Source organism: Sebastes umbrosus, chromosome 17, assembly GCF_015220745.1.
Source record: "Sebastes umbrosus isolate fSebUmb1 chromosome 17, fSebUmb1.pri, whole genome shotgun sequence".
NCBI classification, from domain to species: Eukaryota; Metazoa; Chordata; class Actinopteri; order Perciformes; family Sebastidae; genus Sebastes; species Sebastes umbrosus.
The window spans coordinates 9,576,765-9,598,274 of record NC_051285.1 but is presented as its reverse complement, the minus strand read 5'-3'; the positions used below and the strand labels follow the sequence as shown (position 1 = coordinate 9,598,274).

General features: G+C 39.8%; 1 protein-coding gene across 4 annotated transcripts in view; it reads right to left on the bottom strand.

Annotated features, from left to right (window-relative positions):
• gabrg2 (gamma-aminobutyric acid type A receptor subunit gamma2) overlaps positions 1 to 21,510 on the bottom strand; it is a 67,357-nt gene that overhangs the window by 16,445 nt on the left and 29,402 nt on the right. For all 4 annotated transcript variants that reach the window (XM_037748533.1, XM_037748534.1, XM_037748535.1 and 1 more), the window contains exon 6: positions 19,862 to 19,999. In XM_037748533.1, coding sequence (XP_037604461.1) covers positions 19,862 to 19,999 — 138 coding nt within the window. The remainder of the gene's footprint in view (positions 1 to 19,861; positions 20,000 to 21,510) is intronic.

The window sequence follows — 21,510 nt, the reverse complement described above, 5'->3', positions numbered from 1 at the left end:
TCTGTCAACGGCAGCAGAAGAGGGCGTGTTCACAAGAGTGTTAACGCTCTATCTTCACAGAAAGCGCTCTTCCTCAAGGCACTAAGGTCAAATTTACCTTCAGTGGATCAACAATGAATATAAAGAAGCTGTCAAACATGATGGTATGATCTCACAGCTTTCAGCATTTATCCGACAACGCCCACATCCCCTGTGATCTTGCAGGAAGCTTCGGTTATAATCATCAACTCAACTTCATGTGCTAATTTCTCGAGTAATGAGAACAAACTCAGAGTTCAGATCTCCGTTAAGGCCTCTTTTCTTAGCTTGTTTCTTAAAAAAATTCCTAAAAGTTTAAATTTCTCCAATCCTATCATCTTATCGCTATAATTAAATCACTATTAATTCAATTCGCTTCCCTTTTGGTTTATAATTCATGAATGAAAAATGCTGATGACAGCTGTGTGAAAACAGCTCAAAACTATTGTTTGCATTAAGACGTGGTTTGAAGTATTTTTATTAGGATCACACATCTCCTCGGCAAAAGCGATTTAATACAAGCTGATGTAATCTACAAAAAAAGCAATAAAAGCTTGGCAGGGATGATCATTCATCAGAATTGTGTTGCTTTGTTGTTAAAAGCCGCAGAGACAACACACTCGACAGAATTTAGACACACACAGCAGAGTGGGAGAAAAAAAAAAAATCTTTCTTCCAGTATGAGCCTTCTACCGTGGTGGAAATACACACACACAAAAATGGATGTTTTATTATTATTATTAGAATACAGAAATTGGTGCAACATTCTGTATTTGATGGGAAAGTATTGCGAGAAGGAATGTGGCTGTATACATTATTGCAGAATAGCTACAGGGGAGTTCATGGGAATGAAACATGGTAATTCAAGATTGCTGACCAGTAGAAAAAAAAAAAAAAACTGTCACATGAGAATATCATTGCGCTGGCAGCCAGGCTGTAAATTGTAAATTGTGGATATGGATGGGCAGGAGAGACCCGAGGCACATGCTGGCCATCCGATGAAGGGAGACGAGCCAGACACATTGCGGAGCTGCTGACAGGCTGTCTTACCGAGCTCCTCTCCTGTCAAGGGTCAACCAAATCAGAGGTGACAGCGGATGCTCTTGTGCATGTGTGTGTGTGTGTTGGTGAGAAAGACAGGAGCTTTGCTAATGACCAGGGTTATGCCAATGGCTGGTTGCCAGGGTCAACAATACTTACAGAGAATGTTAACTCACCACTTTCTGTGACATGACCAGGGGCGATATGCCAGCGATTAACTAGTTACTATATGGCTTTGCATTTTGCCTCCGCGGGCTACCGCAGCAGCTATTCCCGCTCGACAGCGGGTGGCGAGATGATGTCACGGCAAAAGAGGCACAGCGTCGTCATGGCGAGTAACCGCGGGAAACGCAGCAGCATGATTAAACACTAGACAGGAGTCTGCGGAGTTTGATTGCCTTGTTGTTAACATTGTGTTGAATGTGACAGAGACAGATGATTATCCCTCTCAGACACACTAATGGCTCTCAAATTATTGAGAGCAGGGATGTTTATAGGATTTATGACAGGTAGTAAGAAGCTGCCAAGACACTTTCCCTCACCATCATTTGAAGAGTTTAGTAGGAAGTGGAAAAGTTAAAAAAGCAGGTTTAAAGTCCAGTGAAGGATTTTTTTTAGATGATTTCTAAGGCTGAACCGAATGCTTCGAAGCTTCGACCGTTACCATGGTAATCGACCCCCGAATCAGTATTCGAATGCTTCCTTTTTTTTTTTTTAAATATATAAGTATGTAATAATAATGTTTAAATCCCAAAATAGCCCATGAAATAAGGAATAATTCCACAACATTATTCATTATTAAGTATTATTAGTTATTCTCAGACAGATATAGCTGTTTGTGTGTAGAGGTGCGTGTGTGTACAGTAGTATGGCAGCGGCACTGTCCCGAAGCTTTGAATATTTCTCACCAAAGCTTCAAAGCCCAAAAAATGTTATTCGGGACAGCCCTAATGATTTCATGGTCATGTGTTATTACACCCACACACATTCCCCCAACCCATTTTGTCACACAGAAACCAACCAGTATTTCTACATTGGAATACTACCCCGCCCAGGTCAGCTGTACAGATGTTGACACTATAACTACAGGACCCCAACTTGGGTAAAAATTATAAAAACAGTTGTAGTGAAGTTTTAATTGTGATTTAGTTGTGTGTATTATCCATAGACTGTATATAAGAAGTGGACGTAGTCACTACACGTCACCCATTGGTTTGTAGACTGCCGTTTTGAAGCCTTGAGTTTGGCATTTTGCCTGTCGCCGTCTTCGTTTTTGGCCATCACATCTCGTCTTTTTGCAACCAGAAGTGACATGAGAGGGCGGAGCTAAGTACAACCGAACGCTGAATAAGACATTTTTAGGCGACCAACATTACAATTAACTTTCATGAACTGAAAACACACTGTGAAAGGGTTAAAGTTGTAAGACGAAAACACGGACAACGCCGTGGTAGCAACCTGTCAATCACAAAGTAGCCACGCCCTAAAACATGCCCTGCTTTATGGTCTATTTGACTCTAAATGGGACCATAATTTACTAAATGAACATCATGCTGTATTGAAGAAGACTTGAAACTAGCGGTTGAGACCATAAACTCATGTTTACAATGTTTACTGAGGTAATAAATCAAGTGAGAAGTCGGGTCATTTTCTCATTGACTTCTGTACAATCAGACTTCTTTTTGCAACCAGAGCTTCACTTTTCAGACCCGGAGTGGCTCACTGTTATTACCGAACAAATTTGTAATCAATCTAATCACCACAAAGCATTTAGCCCACAGACGATGGGACAGTTCCTCCTCCGCGGTCGAGCCTCTGTTTACCATCTAAAAAATACTGGTGTTGCATCTTATTTCAGGCCACAAAACAAACACCTTGTTTATTTTCGTGTCCTCACCTAAACTGCTTTGCTTCTCTACAGAAATGTTGAGACAACTCCATTAGTGAGCTTATTTCCACCCCGTCATATAATTAAAAACAAGGCCAACACATTCACAGGCCGCTTCTCTCTCTCAGTCTGTTATCCGTGTTCCAGCTTCCCTTGTCTAAAAATGGCTTCATTATTTCTTATTCACACACCGAGGAGAGATGCGATTCACACTCATTACGTAAGCTCCAAGTTCTAAAATTCAACTCTCACTCTCCCTTTTCTCCCCATGGTTAATACATCACCTCTTCTTATTTTCTGTTCTAACTATTTTGGCCGACTTGTTCTCACTGAACAGTCACAAACGACACTGATGGAAAGACTTATTTTTGTCTCTCGTGCTTCATTAAAAAAGGTGAGATGAGCTGAAATTCAAAATAAATACAGCTTATTTTGGAAAAGTAAAAGCGAGGAGAGGAAAATGTGATGCTGTGACAGAAATCTACAGATGAGCACAGAAGACAAAAAGCTTTCCAGAGGCCTCTCGGTGTGGTGATCTACTCAGCTATGATTTGTGGGTGTGTGCTTGAGAAAGAAAATCCATTATAAAAGAAAATACAATGGACAACCTTAAAAACACAGATGGACAGACAGATGACTTGATATGTTAAGACAAGCAATCAGAAGGAGATGAATGGACAGTATTTGCAATTGTTCTCAGTAATATATTGCACTCTATGAATATCTTTTTTAGTGATATAACACAAGAGTGATTCAACTACACCCATTTTACATTTTTAGTGTTCTGCTCTACACACCTGGTGCAGAATACTGACCAGACAAAAATAAAGCCCTCAGCAAAAAATGAGTGTTGCAGCATGAGCAGCAATTTGTTTGCAATAAATAGAAGAAGCACTGAGTAGTGAGCTTCAGTTGTGGCCGAAAAAGCCTGCAGAGCATCGAACAGAAAATCGAAGGGCAAGGATGTCCCAGCGCTGGCCATATTTTTCTTTTTACAACCGAGTAACGATCGTGTGCAAAAACACTACAGCAGTAACAGTTTATCATCTAAGATGCTTTGGAAAAAAAAACTCGTTAATTCCAATCAAACAGTCAAACTAGGCAGCGCTGATCAAATACGAATCAACATACTGTTATTATAATGCCTATTTCTCGCCTCAAATGTTTTCAGAATCATCTTTGAGTGTACTTTTAAGCTGTAAAATGAGAGTTTGCCACGTTGAAAACCTTTGAGCCAAAACCATTCACCGCCCACCGGCTGGAACAAACTTCCTCTTTTAAAGACCCTGACACACCAAGCAGACAGTCGGCAATCAGACAGTTTGGGGCTGCCGGTGAGCGTCCGTCGGCCTAGTTTTTACAGTGCGTCCCACATCGTCAGCTCTAGTCTGACCGTGTTGGAGTTTTTTGGCCGATTCAGCATTTCTCTCACCCTCGGTGAGAGAAATCCCTCTGATTGGCTGTTCAGCTAAAACGAATCAGTGCACGTGAAGAGAAACAGAATTTTGGAAAGCAAGCCGACGAGCAAAGTCAAGAGGAAAAACTCCAACGGCTCATCTCATTTTTCATCTTCATCTCATTATCGTTCCAATACACGGATATTTTCACAACAAAGGACAAAGAGGATTTTCTTTTTTCACAGATTATCTGTCTCATGCACTACTGCCAGGATATAGTGACTGTTTCATAAAAATAACTTTTTTTAATCATATTTTCTCAAAGTTACTGACTTCAGCTTTAATGAATCATAAATGCTGTCAGATTAAAAAAAAAAGCAAAACTCACTATTAAGACTAAGATATCTTCGGGATGATTTTTCAGTCCTAATGGCACAGTTTATTGGTCTTTACAATAGCAACAATGCAATTTAAATCTAAATTTGACGGCTGAGCTCAGACAAACACTGTATAAGCCAAGACAATCAGCCCCCACTTCATTGCCAATGGCTTAGTGCTATTACAGATTACAGTTTTTGGATCCCTGGTTTTAAGCTTTGAAATCTAATTAATCATATTCAACACGCTGAATGAATGGCCCAAAACTACAGCGCTGATTTATGCCCGTGCACACTCAGACTAAGTAGCATTTTCTTTTAAGTACCTCAATAATCACAAAGCTTTGCCAAAACGGCACTCCCAGAAAAAACCGTGGGTACACTTAAAGAAATTGGTATTTTCAGTGCGGTAAGCCTTATAAGCAAACAGGCTCCTTGTGATTACCTGAATAGATGATCCCGGCTATCCAGCATTAATATTAACAATGCATCCCCTCATAAGGATTCATGGACAGTTTCACTGAAGGTAACATATTTCTAAGGCCAAGCTTAGATGACTTGAAATTTAATTTCACTCTAGCCTTTGACATGTATTAGCATAATAAGCATGGATGCTCTTTTCAAAGCTTAGCAAGGGAATATCATATGCCCCATATGACATGTAAATATGGATTGACAATAACATTTTTTTTTTTTAATCTGTATGAAGTGCTTCCAGTATTCACGTGATGTGCTTTTGGCCTATGCTGCTCAATTCTGAGATGTATCCTCGTATGCCACGTATTAACCCACCCGACACAAGATGTTCCTCAACTCGCTCCTTATTCCTTACGGCTAATTACTTTGAAACCTTGGGTTGCAGAATATTACGGGAGGCCAATAAGCCGAGCGAGACGAGTTTCTAGGAGGGCAAACTTTACAACTATTTATTGAGCAATGAGGGCTCGGCCCGGGAACAATTGCTCCGCAGAGTGGCATCAACTTTGAATGCTTTTAGCCTCCGAACCAGCACCGTCTGTCTCAACAGGGTACCGAGAAGAGACAGTACACGTACGTACTCCATTTAGGCTGTAGTTAGAGCTGCTGCAATGCGAGATTTCTAAAATCACTCATTCTGCAAATCTCTCTGGAAAAACAGAGCCCTCTTGTTCCACTTTACCAAAACAGAAATACTTTCTAAGAGCTACACACTACAGTATATACTCTTGCTGTTCAGGTACTTGAGTATTGCCACTATCTTACAGTATGACTAATGCTTCTAGGTTTATACTATCTCTGCTTCAGTAGTGGAATATAACTGAGTACATCAAATACATAGCCTACTTAAATAAAATTTGGAGGCACCAGTTCTTTATTTGAGTATTTTTTTTACGCTAATTTATATTCCACTACACTTCACAAGAAGATATTGTACTTTTTACGTATCTCCATTTATTTGACATCTATAGTTACTTGTTACTTTGCACGTATTTTACATACAAGATATAAGATCAGTTAATGAAATTTGATGCATTGTTATAAATCAAACAGTAAAGCAGCACATTAAAATATTGTTTATATATTAAGCCACCAGTAAAAGTAAAACAATAATATACCATACATAATAGTAATATAACCATAGGAAAGGAGAAATACTGCATAATGAGTATTTTTAATTCTTTAAGTACACTTATCTGAGAATACTTCCATACTTTTACATAGTGTTTAAGTAAAATGTTGAATGCAGGACTTGTACTTTAATATATTTGACATTGAGGTATTTCAACTTCTTCCACCACTAGTCTGTTTTTATTACACCGTACACAGGGTAACTAAAAATGATTTACATCATCAAATAATCCGTCCATTATTTTTTCAATTAATTTGTGCGTCAAATTTCAGTGAGTACTGAAAATAGCCATATTTGTTCTTTAAGTTCATAATGATAATTGTGGGGGAGTGGCTTTGTCTGGAGGCCTGAAGCGACGGACTGTCAATGTTGCCGACTTGGCGACTTTCTCGCCAGATTTAGGGACCTTTGGAGCTACAGTAGTACTGCTAGCTACATTGATTGGAAAAGAGTTGGCAACACTGGGCTAGTTTTTTTGGTTGAATAATTTTTTTAAATCTAGTCTACTTGAAATTGTTAAGATTGCAGGGAAGGTGGTTGGCAAGCCACAAAGGCAGCTCTGTGATATATTTGATAGAGCGGTACTCAGGAAGGCCAGACAGATATCTGTAGACGCTTCACACCCACTAAACTCTGAGGTTTGAGCTGCTCCCGTCTGGCCGTCGATTCAGGGCCCCCGAGGGTGAGCCGGAACATACAGTATATAAGAGGTCTTTTATTCCCCATGCCATACAGGTACTGGATGCAAAATGACTGCAATAACCTATCCCCACCTGCTGCTGCTGTTTCCTGACCATTTGCACAATTGTACGTCTGTTGCTGTATGTATTGTAACAGTGCGGAGTGTTTTGCTGACTGTATGTTTTAATGTTTTATTGTCCTTGTGATATGCTGTGTCATGTTTTTTATTTATCGTGTATGTCCTAGAGAAGCCAAAGACAAATTCCCACTAAAGTGGACAATAAAGTCAAAGTAAAGTAAAGTAAAGTACTCTTGCTTGTTTCTCAATATTACCTACCTGACCTTTAAAGAACATATCCTAATAAAAGTAGGTACATAAAGACAGAGGCGGTTGAATCCACATACCAATACTGCACTACTGCAAATTGTGGTAGTGGAAACAATATTATCAGAAGTTGTAGTAAGATAAATATAGCAATAACAGTAAAGGTAACTGTATAGTCCCAGCAGGAGCAGTAATAATGGTCCAAGCATCCAATAGAACATTCCATCATAAATTACAGTGTATGTGGACTATATCCCTTCCCTTCACCTTCACACTTACAAAGCCTCTCACTCAAAATCCAAGACCAACCCCCTCAACCTTCACACTGTTACAGTGAGGATGATGTTTCAGAGTGACAGCTGCACCAGCTTTATTCAAGAAGGACACAAACGGCATCTCTAACAGCTCTGACCTGTTTTGGTATTGGCTGAACATCCTCTTTTTTTTCTCTCTCTCTCACCATCTCTTCTTTTTTTTTTTTTTTATCCTTGCATCTCTCCGCCCCATGACCTCCATCATTGCCTACCGGCGTCTCAACCAAAAAAAAAAACAGGAACCAACAACAACAACCTCACTTATTTACCCCCTCCTCCTCCTCCTCTTTCTCTCTCTCTCTCTCTCTTGCAAATTAGATGACTTTAATTTTGTAGTCAATGTATTCCAGTGTCCTAGTTTATCGCTCTGAAACTCATGCTGCAACTACAGTCGGAAGGTTTGGTGTCATTGAAGTGGATGAAATAATATATACGTCATGAGGACGGTTCTATTGACATATCGCTGTACGACTGAAGTATAAGTTGCAGGAGTGGAGCAGTGGGCTGCCTTTGACACTCGACATTATTCTATTTCTCGACCTTCACTCACCGTCTTCAATCCATATTCCTGTGTGCTTTCATGGCATGTCCTCCAAAGAGGAACAAACATCTATACAGAGCACTGACAATCTAACATAAAGACAAAAATAAAATCTCTAAATCTGTGCTCCTCTGCCGTTGCACCACGCAGGCACTCTTTTATATGCAGGTGGTGGTCTACGGGGAGGAAAACAAGAGCCTTATTTTCCCGAAGCAATCTCTTCTCCTATGGCCTATCACCAGTCTCTGTTTTCAGGTTTTAATTACTAGCTTATTAGACTGTCAACTGTGAAAGGCAGAGAGAGAGAGAGAGAGAGAGAGAGAGAGAGAGCGAGGGAGAAGGGGGAGGTTGTAAAAAGTAGGGCACAGGAATACACGGGCCGCAATATAAAAATCATCTCTTTTTGCGAGACCGAGCAGGGAAGAAGGGAGACGGGGTGGGGGGCTGGGAGTGTATAGCGCAGACACTTGTAAATGTGAATGCTGTTAGTGTATGGGGCGGGTTAGGATGTGTGTGTGTGTGTGTGGAGGATGTGAGAGGGGATGGGGAGGAGTGTAAATTGGTATTTAACTCCACAAAAGGAGGATTCTGGCTGAGTCAGAGCATTTTGCCTCCCACTCCTGCCCATCACAACTATCACCCAGAAGCAAGAGGGAGAACGCACAGAGAGAGGGAGAGAGAGACAGGGGGATGAAGGGAGGAAGAGATTAGAGGGAGCAGCTATTATAGCAACAGAGTCGCACCGCAGCTAATGGATTGTTTCAGCGCTTCTTAACCTTTTTCCTTCAGCAAAGATGGAGTGATCGTCATCTGATGAAACAAAATGTATCATCATATTTATCACTGTGATTAAATTACTGTTTTCATATACAGCATAACGTCATTGGTTTGTGCACCTATTGTGGAGTATTTTCAATCACATGTCTGATTTAATACTTTCTTAAAATAAAGGGATTTTTTTTAACAAACATATTAAGACACTTCTCCAGTCTAGGTAAAGAGCTTATATTGATAAGACGTGAAAGCTAATTGGTTGTTCCATCAATACGCTTCCGCCATTTTGGACTGAAAGTGACTACTGTATATCTAAAGACGTCAGTAATACGTCCACTTACAAAGTGCTGTACAAAAGTTATAAAAAAAAAATTCTATTCTATTGTCATAATTTTAATGTCTTTCGTCTTTTTGCTTCTATACTCTTTGGAGTAGTTGAATTTCACGCACTATACTTTATCATTCACAACAGAAATACTTGACATAAACATGAAAAGAAACAACCATGAAGTAATATTTAAACATTTCCCTGCTCTGCATGCGTCTGCATATTCTTCAGTCTTATATTGCATCTCCTTTTTATATATTTTTGTGAATTATTCTGAGAATGAAGTGTTACTCATCAAGACAACGCATGCATTGGAAAGTGGAATAATTTCGCACAATAGCTTACACAAGTGTTATATTTGATCAGGGATGCAATGTCTCAGTAACAATAAAAAAAACTATTGGCATTTTGGTTTTTATTGCTTTTTGTCTCCCTCCATCTTTTCTTGATTAAACCCGGCAGGTGGTGACGAGCGTCCTCGCCTTGGTGTCATCATTTTGTTTCGACGGATTTTATAACATTTTCCCTTTTAATTTTCTTTGGATTTCTGCTCTCACACTCGTACGTGGCGTGCCCGCTACCACACCATCGCTGAAGGGGTTTCACAAACCTCCTGATGCCAAGACAATATTGTCACATGTCTGTTCCACATCTCTTTTAAGTGGATTTGCTTAAAGGAACAGCTTTTGGGTTTGGCAGGGCGATAGTAACACAACACAGCCTTGATGAAACCCAACTAATCATTACAGACTCCTGACACAGAACTAAAATGTTATCTAAGGACCCAATGGCAATGATTTTCTTCTTTATTTTCTTCAAAGTAGAGCTGTCAATCGATTCAAATATCTAATCGTTAATTAATCGCATGACTGTCTATAATTGATCACAAATTAATCACACATTTTTTATCTGTTCAAAATGTACCTTAAAGGGAGATTTTAGTATTTAATACTTTTATCAACATGGGAGTGGACTATATATATATTTATTATCGGAAATCAATTAACAACACAAAACAATGACAAATATTGTCCAGAAACCCTCACAGGTACTGCATTTAGCATAAAGAATATGCTCAAATCGTAACATGGCAAACTGCAGCCCAACAGGCAACAACAGCTGTCAGTGTGTCAGTGTGCTGACTTGACTATGACTTGCCTAAAACTGCCTGTGATTATCATAAAGTGGGCATGTCTGTAAAGAGGAGACTCGTGGGTACCCATAGAACCCATTTTTTATTCCCATATCTTGAGGTTAGAGGTCAAGGGACCCCTTTGAAAATGGCCATGCCAAATTTTTGCCAACATTTACCGCAACTTTGGAGCGTTATTTAACCTCCTTCATGACAAGCAAGTATTCCATAGTTGGTACCAATGGATTCATATGATACCAGTATTTTCACTCTAGCTTTAAAACTGAGCCTGCTAAAAACCGAAAGTTGCGTTAATGCGTTAAAGAAATTAGTGCCGTTAAAATGAATTTGCGTTAACGGATAACTTAACATGTTAACTTTGACAGCCATAACCCAAATGTGATATCAGAAAAATTAAAATTTTGTTGCTGCAGAACTGTATCTATGTGTGAGAGTGTGTTTGTGTATCTGAAGATTGAATTATGGTCTAGGTCCCCATTTGCAGCCCGAGGGGGCCTAAAGATAGAGCAACGATGCACTCTGCCACGCTATAAGGGGAATCCTTTGGCGTGTCAGAGAGTGACTGTGCTGACATGAGTGTGTTTATATATATATATACCATGCGCATGGGCGTTCATGTGTTTGTTTGGCCGACCGTCTTCCTCTCGCCGGGCCACTTCCTCTCAACCACAATGCCTCCAGATTTGCCCCATCAAAGAATCATCTGCAAACTGTGGAGCTCCGTAATCGGGAGAGGGCCACTGATGTGTCCCTGGGCTTTCTCCACTCAAACTGAATCACACAGGCGGGCGCACAGAGACAACAGGGCTGCACGGCACGGCTTTTGGAAGGTCACTCTAAGAATAGCTTTCAATACATAAAAAAAACGACTCGTATGCAGTGGAGAGCACACACTGAAATGTGCATGCAGGCAAATGGACACATAGGAACATGCATTAATTCATGGACACAGAGCGCAGACCCAGAGCACTCTGTATGTCGTCCAAACACAGATACTGTATGTACCACTGGCCGATGCACATGGCGTACATTTGTGCTCAGCTAAAAGGAGAGCAATTAAGCATCTCATGTCCTGCTTAAACCATCTCACGATTCACTGCTGAGAAAAGTGAGGCTAGTAGCACAACAAGAAAGAAAGACAGCAATGGCATTGATTCCCTTTATGCTCGACAGGAAGGGCTTCTTGGCAAATCTAAGCGATGCTTTTTTGTTAAGCTCATTTGTTCCACTAATGTGCTGGGAAGATGGTTAACGGCCTCAGAGAGATCCCCGTGGTAGTGTTTGATAGTTCATGTTAATGCACTACACATGGCTACATTAATCAGTGGCTTTAGACAAAATGACTAATCACCAATTTCTTGATAAAACAAATGACTCATTCATCTTGGTTCTCCCTATAACAATATATCTTATTTTAACCTCCGCTCCATCAATCAAACACCTGCACCTGTGATGTACTAATGAAACCACACCGCTGTTGTTGGATGCAAATTTGGTGGCCATTGATGTTTTAGGTGCTGTAAAACTAAAAAAATATTAGTTTTGTCAAGCTCCGACAGTGTATTAGTAAATTCAAGTCACTATATTTATCACACAGTGCATATATTACTTCCCAAGTCACACTACAGTGACTACAGTTATTGACTACAGTCAATAAAATTCAGTAAATAAAAAGATATTTGCCGTATACAATTGTTTTGTAAATATATAAATGTCAATTAGATGGTAATCTGCATGGTAAATGTGAAAAAGACTGATATAATAATCATTAGCTTATCAATTTGACCCAGACAGACATCACTACTTCACTACACTACAGTCAAAGCTAGAAAAGTGAACCCCATTTCTAGTTTTCTGATTATTTGCTTGTAAAAAAAAAACCTACCAATAATCCAATTGGAGTACAAGGTTTTATATTGTTGCTTATAAAAAACGGAGACCCCAAAATATAGCCTCAGATGCAGTAAATCCACATGTTTGGACACACTTGGCCTCTGTGAACTGGTGTAAACCGGCAAGATGAATTCTGTTCTATAATTTTCCTTTTGCAGGACCAATAAAATGCCACATCTACCACCCCTTTCTATTTTATTGCCATCACCCCCCCTCTCCTCCTCTTCCCCCTGCTTTTCTCTTTCTTTTCTCTCTCTGTCCTTGTCTGCACTATGATGTTCATCCCAGAACCCCAGCCTGGCAGATGGGTGAGAACACAGCTCCCAGCATAAAGCTTAACCCGGCCAGTGAGGGGTTAATTTAACAGCAACGTTAGCGGTGTGTCTACTGCCTTGGCTGTCCTACCTTCAAAATCCACTGTGTCTCTTCTAGCTTCTCTCTATTCTGGCGTCCTTTCAAGGGTCCTTGCTTGTCATAAGCAAGCAGTGAATGATTTTTTTTTCTTTTCTTTTTTATTGGCCTGAGATTGTGTGCGCTTGCGTGCATGCAAATGTGTGTGTTTGTAAATGCAGGTATAGGCTTCAAGGCAGTGCAGGCGGCTCTGATGTGAAGTGACATGTTGAGAGACCAAGCCTTTGGACACTGGCTGCGGGAGGGAAGAGAAACAAAATAAAAACAGACATAGCCTTTATAAAAAAAAAAAAAGCTACAACACAACTGGATGAGAGCAGCAGATGGCATGTCGGTGCCCCAGCCCCCTTCAATTACAATATCACTCAATCGCTCTTTAATCATGCATCACTTTTTATATAAAAAAAAGATACTCAGAGAATACGAGCGCAGACACATTAATGCGGGAGTAGTCCTGTTGTACGAGCTGAGCCTGGGAGAGACTGGCTTGTCTCATAAAATGAGAGGGAATCTCTTCCTCTGACTATTTGCTACAGTCTTCATTGTCTGGATCCGGCCAATTCACCTGTCTGCCTGTCTGCTTAGCTTACCATTATGTGTCCTCGCATGACCCATTTCAACTCAGTTAAACATGATGGTGATTCAGCCGAGTAGTGCCGGAACTGGAATACTGTGAAAAGGTTCATTCTTAACCGTCATCCTACCAACATGTGGTCCCCGCAGACCCCAGAAGTGTATACTCACAGGTGCTTTATTCTATCATTCCAATTTGTCATGACCATGTCAATCAATTTGTTCCTATAATGACTTCATATCATTGTTTTCTGTTTTAATTAGTGCTTTTTTGAAAAGACCAATCCACTGAGGTCCTTGGGGACCCCCCATTCAAAAGCATCCAACTGCAGCCTTTTGCAGTTTAAATAGCTAAAATAGAATAGATAGATAACATGTTTGCCATGGGTCCTAATTTAATGATAATTTAAAAGTATCACACTATAAAAAGGCTAAAGGGCACTCTGTCAGTCATTTTGAAGGAGACAGATACAGATGCAGCAGACACACAATAAAGATCCAGATGACATTAATTACATAAAAAACAGTCTTCAGAAGAAATAAGTTAACACTTTGTTATGATGGTTGTTTCTTACTGTAGTTTATTCTTGGGTCCCCAGGGACCCCGGTCAGTAGCCCTTGTACAGTAAAGCAACCAACTGGGTCTAGAAAAGCGATCGACAGGATTGAGTATAGCGACATACTGGGTCGAGTATAGCGACATACTGGGTCGAGTATAGCGGCCTACTGGGTCGAGTATAGCGACATACTGGGTCGAGTATAGCGACATACTGGGTCGAGTATAGCGACATACTGGGTCGAGTATAGCGACCGACTGGGTCGAGTATAGCGACATACTGGGTCGAGTATAGCGACATACTGGGTTGAGTATAGCGACATACTGGGTCGTGTATAGCGACATACTGGGTCGAGAACAGCGACATACTGGGTCGAGTATAGCGACATACTGGGTCGAGTATAGCGACCCATTGCAAATGAACTGTAACTCCAGATGACATTAATTACATAATTAATAATGTTTTGAGAAGAAATAAGTTAACATTTTGCTATGATGATTGTTTTCTTACAGTATTTTATTCTTGGATACCGAGGGACCCCAGTCGGTAGTATTTGTATGTTAGATAGGTTGGAAGGATGAAGGGTTAAAGAATAACTGTAACTAACTTTATTCTTCCAGGCCGGACAAAGACACAAAAGCCTTTGGCTGGCAGGGATTCAGTGTCTTGCTCGTGGACAATACAGTATTGTACACACGAGCAGATGCTGGAATGAGAGCTTGAGCCGAGGGCTGTCTGGTTGAAGGACAGTCTCCCTGCTCACTACTCTATAGTCTATGGGCTCGCTACCAACACTGCTTCCTTCACTCCAGCAGTGTTCAAGCTTCACTTTAGGTCTATGTAACAACAAAAATGATTAGTGTGTCGTCCTTATAAAACAGCGACTTATATATTTGTACTATTTGTATGCCCCCTTTCACGTGAGGGTTAGGGTTATGCAGGCCTAATTGCTTCTCATTGCATGATTAAATATGGGAAACAAAGCTATCACTGTAGCAGATATGTAGATAGTTTAACATATTTATATACATTTCAATGCATATTTGAATTTCATTTTTGATAGGAAATGTGAAAGTCAAAAAAGAAAGTCAAATATGCATTGAAATGCATATAAATGCATATTTGACTTTCATATTTGATAGGAAATACCAGAAGATGAAATACAATTTAAAAGCCAAATTAAAAACATAGGTTAAAGAAGATTTTTATTAAATTTACTGCAGAAAAAACCCCAAATGCAATAGTGTCAGTAAGCATTTAGTTTGAAAACATCTAAACCACCAGTAACTGTTTATTATAATGTTTGTCTACACTTACAATGTACAAAAGCTGCTGATAATGATATAGCATATTAAGGAATATTTCTACATTTCCAGCACACCTTTCCGGAGCGCTACCCGCTGCGTGGCGAGTACTTGAGATGACTGTGTAATTATAAGGCCCTAAATGACTTGCTTTTTGAGACAGATGTTGTGTTCATGAATCTTGAAGCAGGTCAGAAACCCAAACTGACTGCAAAATGAGACAAGAGGTCTCTCAGCCACAGCCAAGGTTCTCTGCTCTGACAAGAGAGCAGATGGCTGTTTGTGGAAATAACAAAACCACATCAGAGAGAGGGAGAGTCAGAGGACGCTGCAAATTCTCCACTACAGCTCATCCTCCTACACAGATTGCCTTTTTCATGTTGTCACTTGAAAATGTTTTGATTTAAGCAGAAGGGAAAATGTACGAGCATGTTTTTTTTATTCAACATGCACCACTGCTGTTCGAGCATTTGGTCTTGCACCGCACATGTACTGTAGCCTCAACGACACCACAACCTCTCTCTGCCTCCCCCTGTGTGTGTTAGGGTGTGTGTTAGCATTACGTTGCAGTGACACTCTGTTGAACTGTGGCGAATTACACAACGACTGGGTGAATTCGGTTATTCCCATGGCTACTTTGTGTGCGAGTGCATACAAGCGTATTTCTGTGCATGTCTGATAGAGCTTGGTTTTGTCGGCCACTAGGGATGCAAATTTTAAGCAATTTCTTTAGTTGGCCGCCTTAACAAAAAAAGTTTTAACCACTGACATGACCTAGGTTTGATGCAAAATCTGAGTCGGCTACATTAGGAGTGAAAGGAACAGATAAAGTAAACACCAAGTTACTTGAATGATAAACTAAATAACACAAAATAATGACTTAATTTAAAATTGCAGAGCTCCCGTTTGTCGCTATTCAACAAAATCCAAAGTATTACACACAGCAAACAGCTTCATTAGAGAATTGCTGTATAGCCTTCAACAGTAAATAACCCGTAACGTTATTGAATAAATGCAAAACAGGTTACCCCAATCTTCCCACAACGACGACTTCAGTCTGACTGGTTTATATAAAATAATCTGCAGACCTGATCTACACGATGGACTGATGTGTTGATGACTGTAGCTAATGTTAGCCCAGCTGGAAACAGCTGCTCAGCTTCACTCGGACAGAGGTCTGATTCTGTGTATCTGGTCGGGCTGGGCGATATGAAAAAAAATGAAATATAACAATATTTTTTACCAAATACCTCGATATGAATATTGCAACGATACTGTAGGGTTGACTATTGATGCTTTCACTAAATATTTACACAATGAGATTTTTGATAAATAATCATCAGTAACATACGATACGATACGATACGATACGATACGATACGATACGATAATGACTAAGTGGGTAAAGGCAAAAAGAACAGCTAACAGTCTGGTACGTTGAGCAAATCACATAACTTCACTGTAATGCAACCTTTAAAACCAGGAAAAGGGAACACATGCCATATTATGATATCACAATATCCAAAATCTAAGACGATATCTAGTCTCATATCACAATATCGATATAATATTGATATATTGTCCAGCCCTAGTATCTGATATGACTATTTATATTGAAACATTTGAAATAAACTACATCGTAGATGCCAATGCATTATCTTTATATATCTTTATGTATAATAATCAAAACTGTACTGCGATCAAACGTTCATAAAATGTGTTTTCTGTATAAAAGATGATGGCTTTGTTTGTCACCATTACAGAACACAAGGTTACCTAACAGGGACAGCAGCTATTACACCCCCAGCAAACACTCCAAACACAATTATTACCTCCAACTTAATTGTTCACCATAGGAAAGCATTGTTCGTGAGCTTTTACAGCTACCGCGTTTAAAGTAAGCTGAACATTCGTGTGCGTACACAACAGTACAGCTTTTAAAAATGATCACTACATCTGCATCACCAAAACACTCAGACAAAAAAAGCACTCAAAACTGTCTACAGTAGTTCTTTCACTTTACTACCTGCCTGTAGCTAGAGAGTTTGTGCTTCTCACAAGACAGTCTGGACTTTCATTAGAAAAGGGAAGCAGTACACTAACTGACTAGACGGGAATAATGACCCTACTGTTACATGTCTGAAACAATGACTTTGCTTTCTGTAGCCTTCCGGCCTATAGTATATTCTAAACAGATGGAGTTCAGCCAGAAAACATCTATTCCCCCTGATCAATACTCACATAGCAGATAGACTAGGATGAATTGAATATCTCATAAAAAGGAGATTGAGTTGGGAGCTAAAAAACCTTTTTACGTTGGTGTGAATACATGCTGAAATGGCTGTAATTCTTTCCAAGTGATTTAACAATAGGATTCACGAGGGGATGTTGTACTTGTACATATATAACAGAACCTTATTGTCAGTTCCTCGAGATAATGCAGCTGATCTAATGAGAATGAAGCCTCCTCTGCCCAAAGCGAATCTCTGCGGGCATGGCTTTCTTTGATTCGCACCACAGACGAGCATAAAGAATACATATAATTCCTTGCATTGCATTACATACATTACTTACCGACTCATGAATATAGAACATAAACAAACATGCCTATGCGTGCAAACACAGTGGCCCTCCTCTAAAACATCAACACAGCTGTTTTTCCTCAAGCAAGTGTGCATATTCCTGCTTCATTCTGAATGAATGAATCCAGCCAGTTGTTCACCATAATGAATGATTTCCCTTCTGTGGGTTATTTAATAGGCACCACGTTCTTTAAATTCCCCCATCCTTGTTAGAGCGTGCCATGAAGGACTATATTAGCAGAGAAGTTTGAAAGAAATGTATTAAATATTGAAGGAGAATATTTCACGTTTTATTGGCAAACAGTGTTTCTATTTTGTAAATTAAAAAGGCTTTTCAAATGTATTATAACAAAGTTAACACGATAACGCAAAATCTTATTTTTTTTTGACGCATTAACGCAATTGATCTTTCGGAGGTTGTAGCAGGCTCAATTGTAAAGGTAGAGTGTAGATGCTGGTATCATATGAAACTAGAAAACCTAAGGAATAAAAAAACACGCGTCATAGTAGCTTGTTGCGAAGGAGGTTAAATAACGCCTCAAACTTGCACTAAATTTTGACGAAGAAAAACGGTCATGGCCATTTTCAAATGGGTCCCTTGACCTCTGACCTCAAGATATGTGATTGAAAATGGGTTCTATGGTTACCCATGAGTCTCCCCTTTACAGACATGCCCACTTTATGATAATCACATGCAGTTTTGGGGCAAGTCATAGTCAAGTCAGCACACTGACACAGTGACAGCTGTTGTTTCCTGTTGGGCTTGAGTTTGCCATGTTATGATTTGAGCATATTCTTTATGTTGGTAATTGATTTTCAGTGATAAATATTTACATATGTTTACATAAAGCAGCATATTTGCCGTCTCCCATGTTGATAAGAGTATTAAATACTTGACAAATCTCCCTTCATGGTACATTTTGAACACATAAAAATTAATAACAATTAACTATGGACAATCGTGCGATTAAATAATTTAATCAGTTGACAGCCCTAAATATTATTGAATAAAATCATAGTAGTAAGTAAGTTTATTTAATTTTAATTTAGGGTATCTGTGTGGAGTTGCAATACAGGAATATATCAAATATCTCAGGTGACAGAAATGTACATTTGTTTTTTTCCCAAACTGCATTCAAATGTATATTTTCAGTTAATTTAATTTCAGTTAATGCATTTTTTTTTTTCAAATACAGTATATATATATATATTTCAAAATCACTCCGCTCACCAACAAGCATCTGCACGGGACAACTTTGGAGTAGCGGCCACATACTGTAGGTCATGTTGCCCTCTGGCTCGGAAAGACTTCAAAATACACATTCTTAATGACAGGAGTGGCTGTGAAACTAAGTAGATTTCACAGTCGTCACACACTTTCAAAATTGCCTTCTAAAGTGACACCATTTTAACCATAAGGTCCAAGTATATAATTAAACCAAGAGTCTTATTAGGGGAAAGACAAAGTCAGGACAAGCCAAAGAAAAACTTGAATGCGTTCTATGGGCCAAAAAATGCACAAGATCATCCCACAGGGGAAGTTCTACATGCAGTAGGCAGCCCTGTGAACTAAGAGTGGATAAAAACATTACGAGTCATGCCCCCGTTTCTCTCAAAGTTCATGCTGTAACCCCTAGCAACAGACACGAGCCAGATCAGTCGACAGATCAGCAGTGATTGTTTACAGACTTTGAAGAGGAATGGAAATTTTGAGAGAGAGTCAGAGAGAGACTTTATTTTATAACGTGTCTGGAGTCACTGGCGTGCATGGTTAAGCCTGATAACAATAATGCCTCTCATATATGAAATTCTACCATGTCATCACATTAAGGTGATGCTGCCTGCACGCTCCTGCCTCCATCAGATTAAATGTATCATGCCCAACGTGAATGCTGTGTCGTGCAGCACCCGTGGAATCCCTATTCTGTTGCTGCACGTTCAAGAAATCACTTCTGTCACACACGCGACTGTCCAATGACACAAGCAGGGCGTCACTGGCAAAGAACGTGTGTATTCAGTCAGCCTTGACTCAGTGAGTAAGAGTTGTTTTTTGTTAAAGAAAAGGCTTGGTAGAAAAAAAAGATGGTTTTCTTACCTGAGACAGTCCTGACAATCTCAGAGGTGTTCCTCAGGCCCACGAAGGAGAACTGGTAGAGCCTCCAGGAGCGAATGTCCCCAACCTCCACTGAGCTCCTCTTCCACTTGTACACAATCTCCTCCCTGGGGTAGCCGTCTGAACAGGAGAGAGAGCACACAGTTACATGGAGCTCTGTTAAAAACAAGGAAGCTTGGTGCAAAAATGACAATGTATTCCAAAGACTAATATTCATCCATTTTAGCAAATATCATGAAGAGTATAGCTTCGGTATTTTTCAACCTGGACCCTATTTTCACCAAGTGACTAATGGGGTCAACAATTTCTGAAATTGGTCCAGTGGCTGTAACTGCCAGTCGCTAAATGGGCTGCAATGTAATCACTCGGGGGCAGCTCCGCAACCTTAATGTACGTCCACTAAAAGTGCTTGTTTTTGTCACTGAGAGGCTCAGATTGTTATTATAAGTGTCTGATGACATTATGGAAAGGACCCTACAGAGAGATAACACGTTTTTCTTACCTTTCGCTTACTGTCATTGTGTCATGTGACTACGGTGGAAACACCAGTGAGAGTGGAGAGAGGAGTGCCACGCGACACCGGTGTTGTCGGAGTTTCTTGTGTTGGAGTACAGAAAGCGTATTTTAGTGTTATCTAAAAGATTTCTCAATGTCATGGCTGAATATTTTAGCTGATTTCGACAATGTGGAGGCGATGCGACATTTCATAACGAGGCTTCTCAGAGTGAGACACACAATAACAAACAGACCGGATCAAGCGAAAAGGTAAGAAAAGTGTTTTATGTCTCTATAGGCTCCTTTCCATAATGTTGTCAGACACTCATAATAACAGTTATAATAGTGTATGTGAAATGACGGTAACAGATTGCCCCAAATGATTACATTACAGCCGGTTTACCGGCTGGCGGCTGCAGCGTTCTCCCTCAATGCTGGACCAATTTCAGAAATTGTTGTCCCCATTAGTCACTTAGACACAAAAACATAGGTTGAAAAATAACAAAGTTAACCCTTCAAGACTTGACTCCTTGGATAAGCTCTCCGCTATATACAGTAAAAACCATGTGTTTTAACGACCTTCAATATAAAACAAAAGCATAGAGCACAGCCTGTTTGATTTATGAGTCATCCATATACACACAAAGTCAGCTACTTTGCACACAAAGTGTTTCATGGAGAAACCATCAGATAACAGACTCCTGACAAAATATGCAGTCCATCTGTGTGGAGTGAAAAATTGATCCACGTCTGAGCTGGATTTAAGTCATTTTATTACATCACCGGGATGCTCTCTGGTTGTGAGAATCACAATAACAGTCTTACTAATGCTAATTCACTTAGATACATTATCATAACCAAATGGTATTTGTTAGTATTGAATGTATGTCTGGTATCCACATTTGGAATAAAAAGGAAGTTGAATTTGGAATTGGGCTCCTCATCCTGTGAACGGTTGAGTGCTGTCTTCAGTCTAGTTATGAGCTGTGTGTGCAACCCGACGAGGGAGTGGCCTGAATAATGCACATGAAACTTCCTCACTTCAAACTTTAAATGGCTTTATTACTAAAGTGCTCTCAGACATCCAGTAATGCTGGACCTCAGAGGAGCAGGGGATGGAAGGATCTGCCACATTA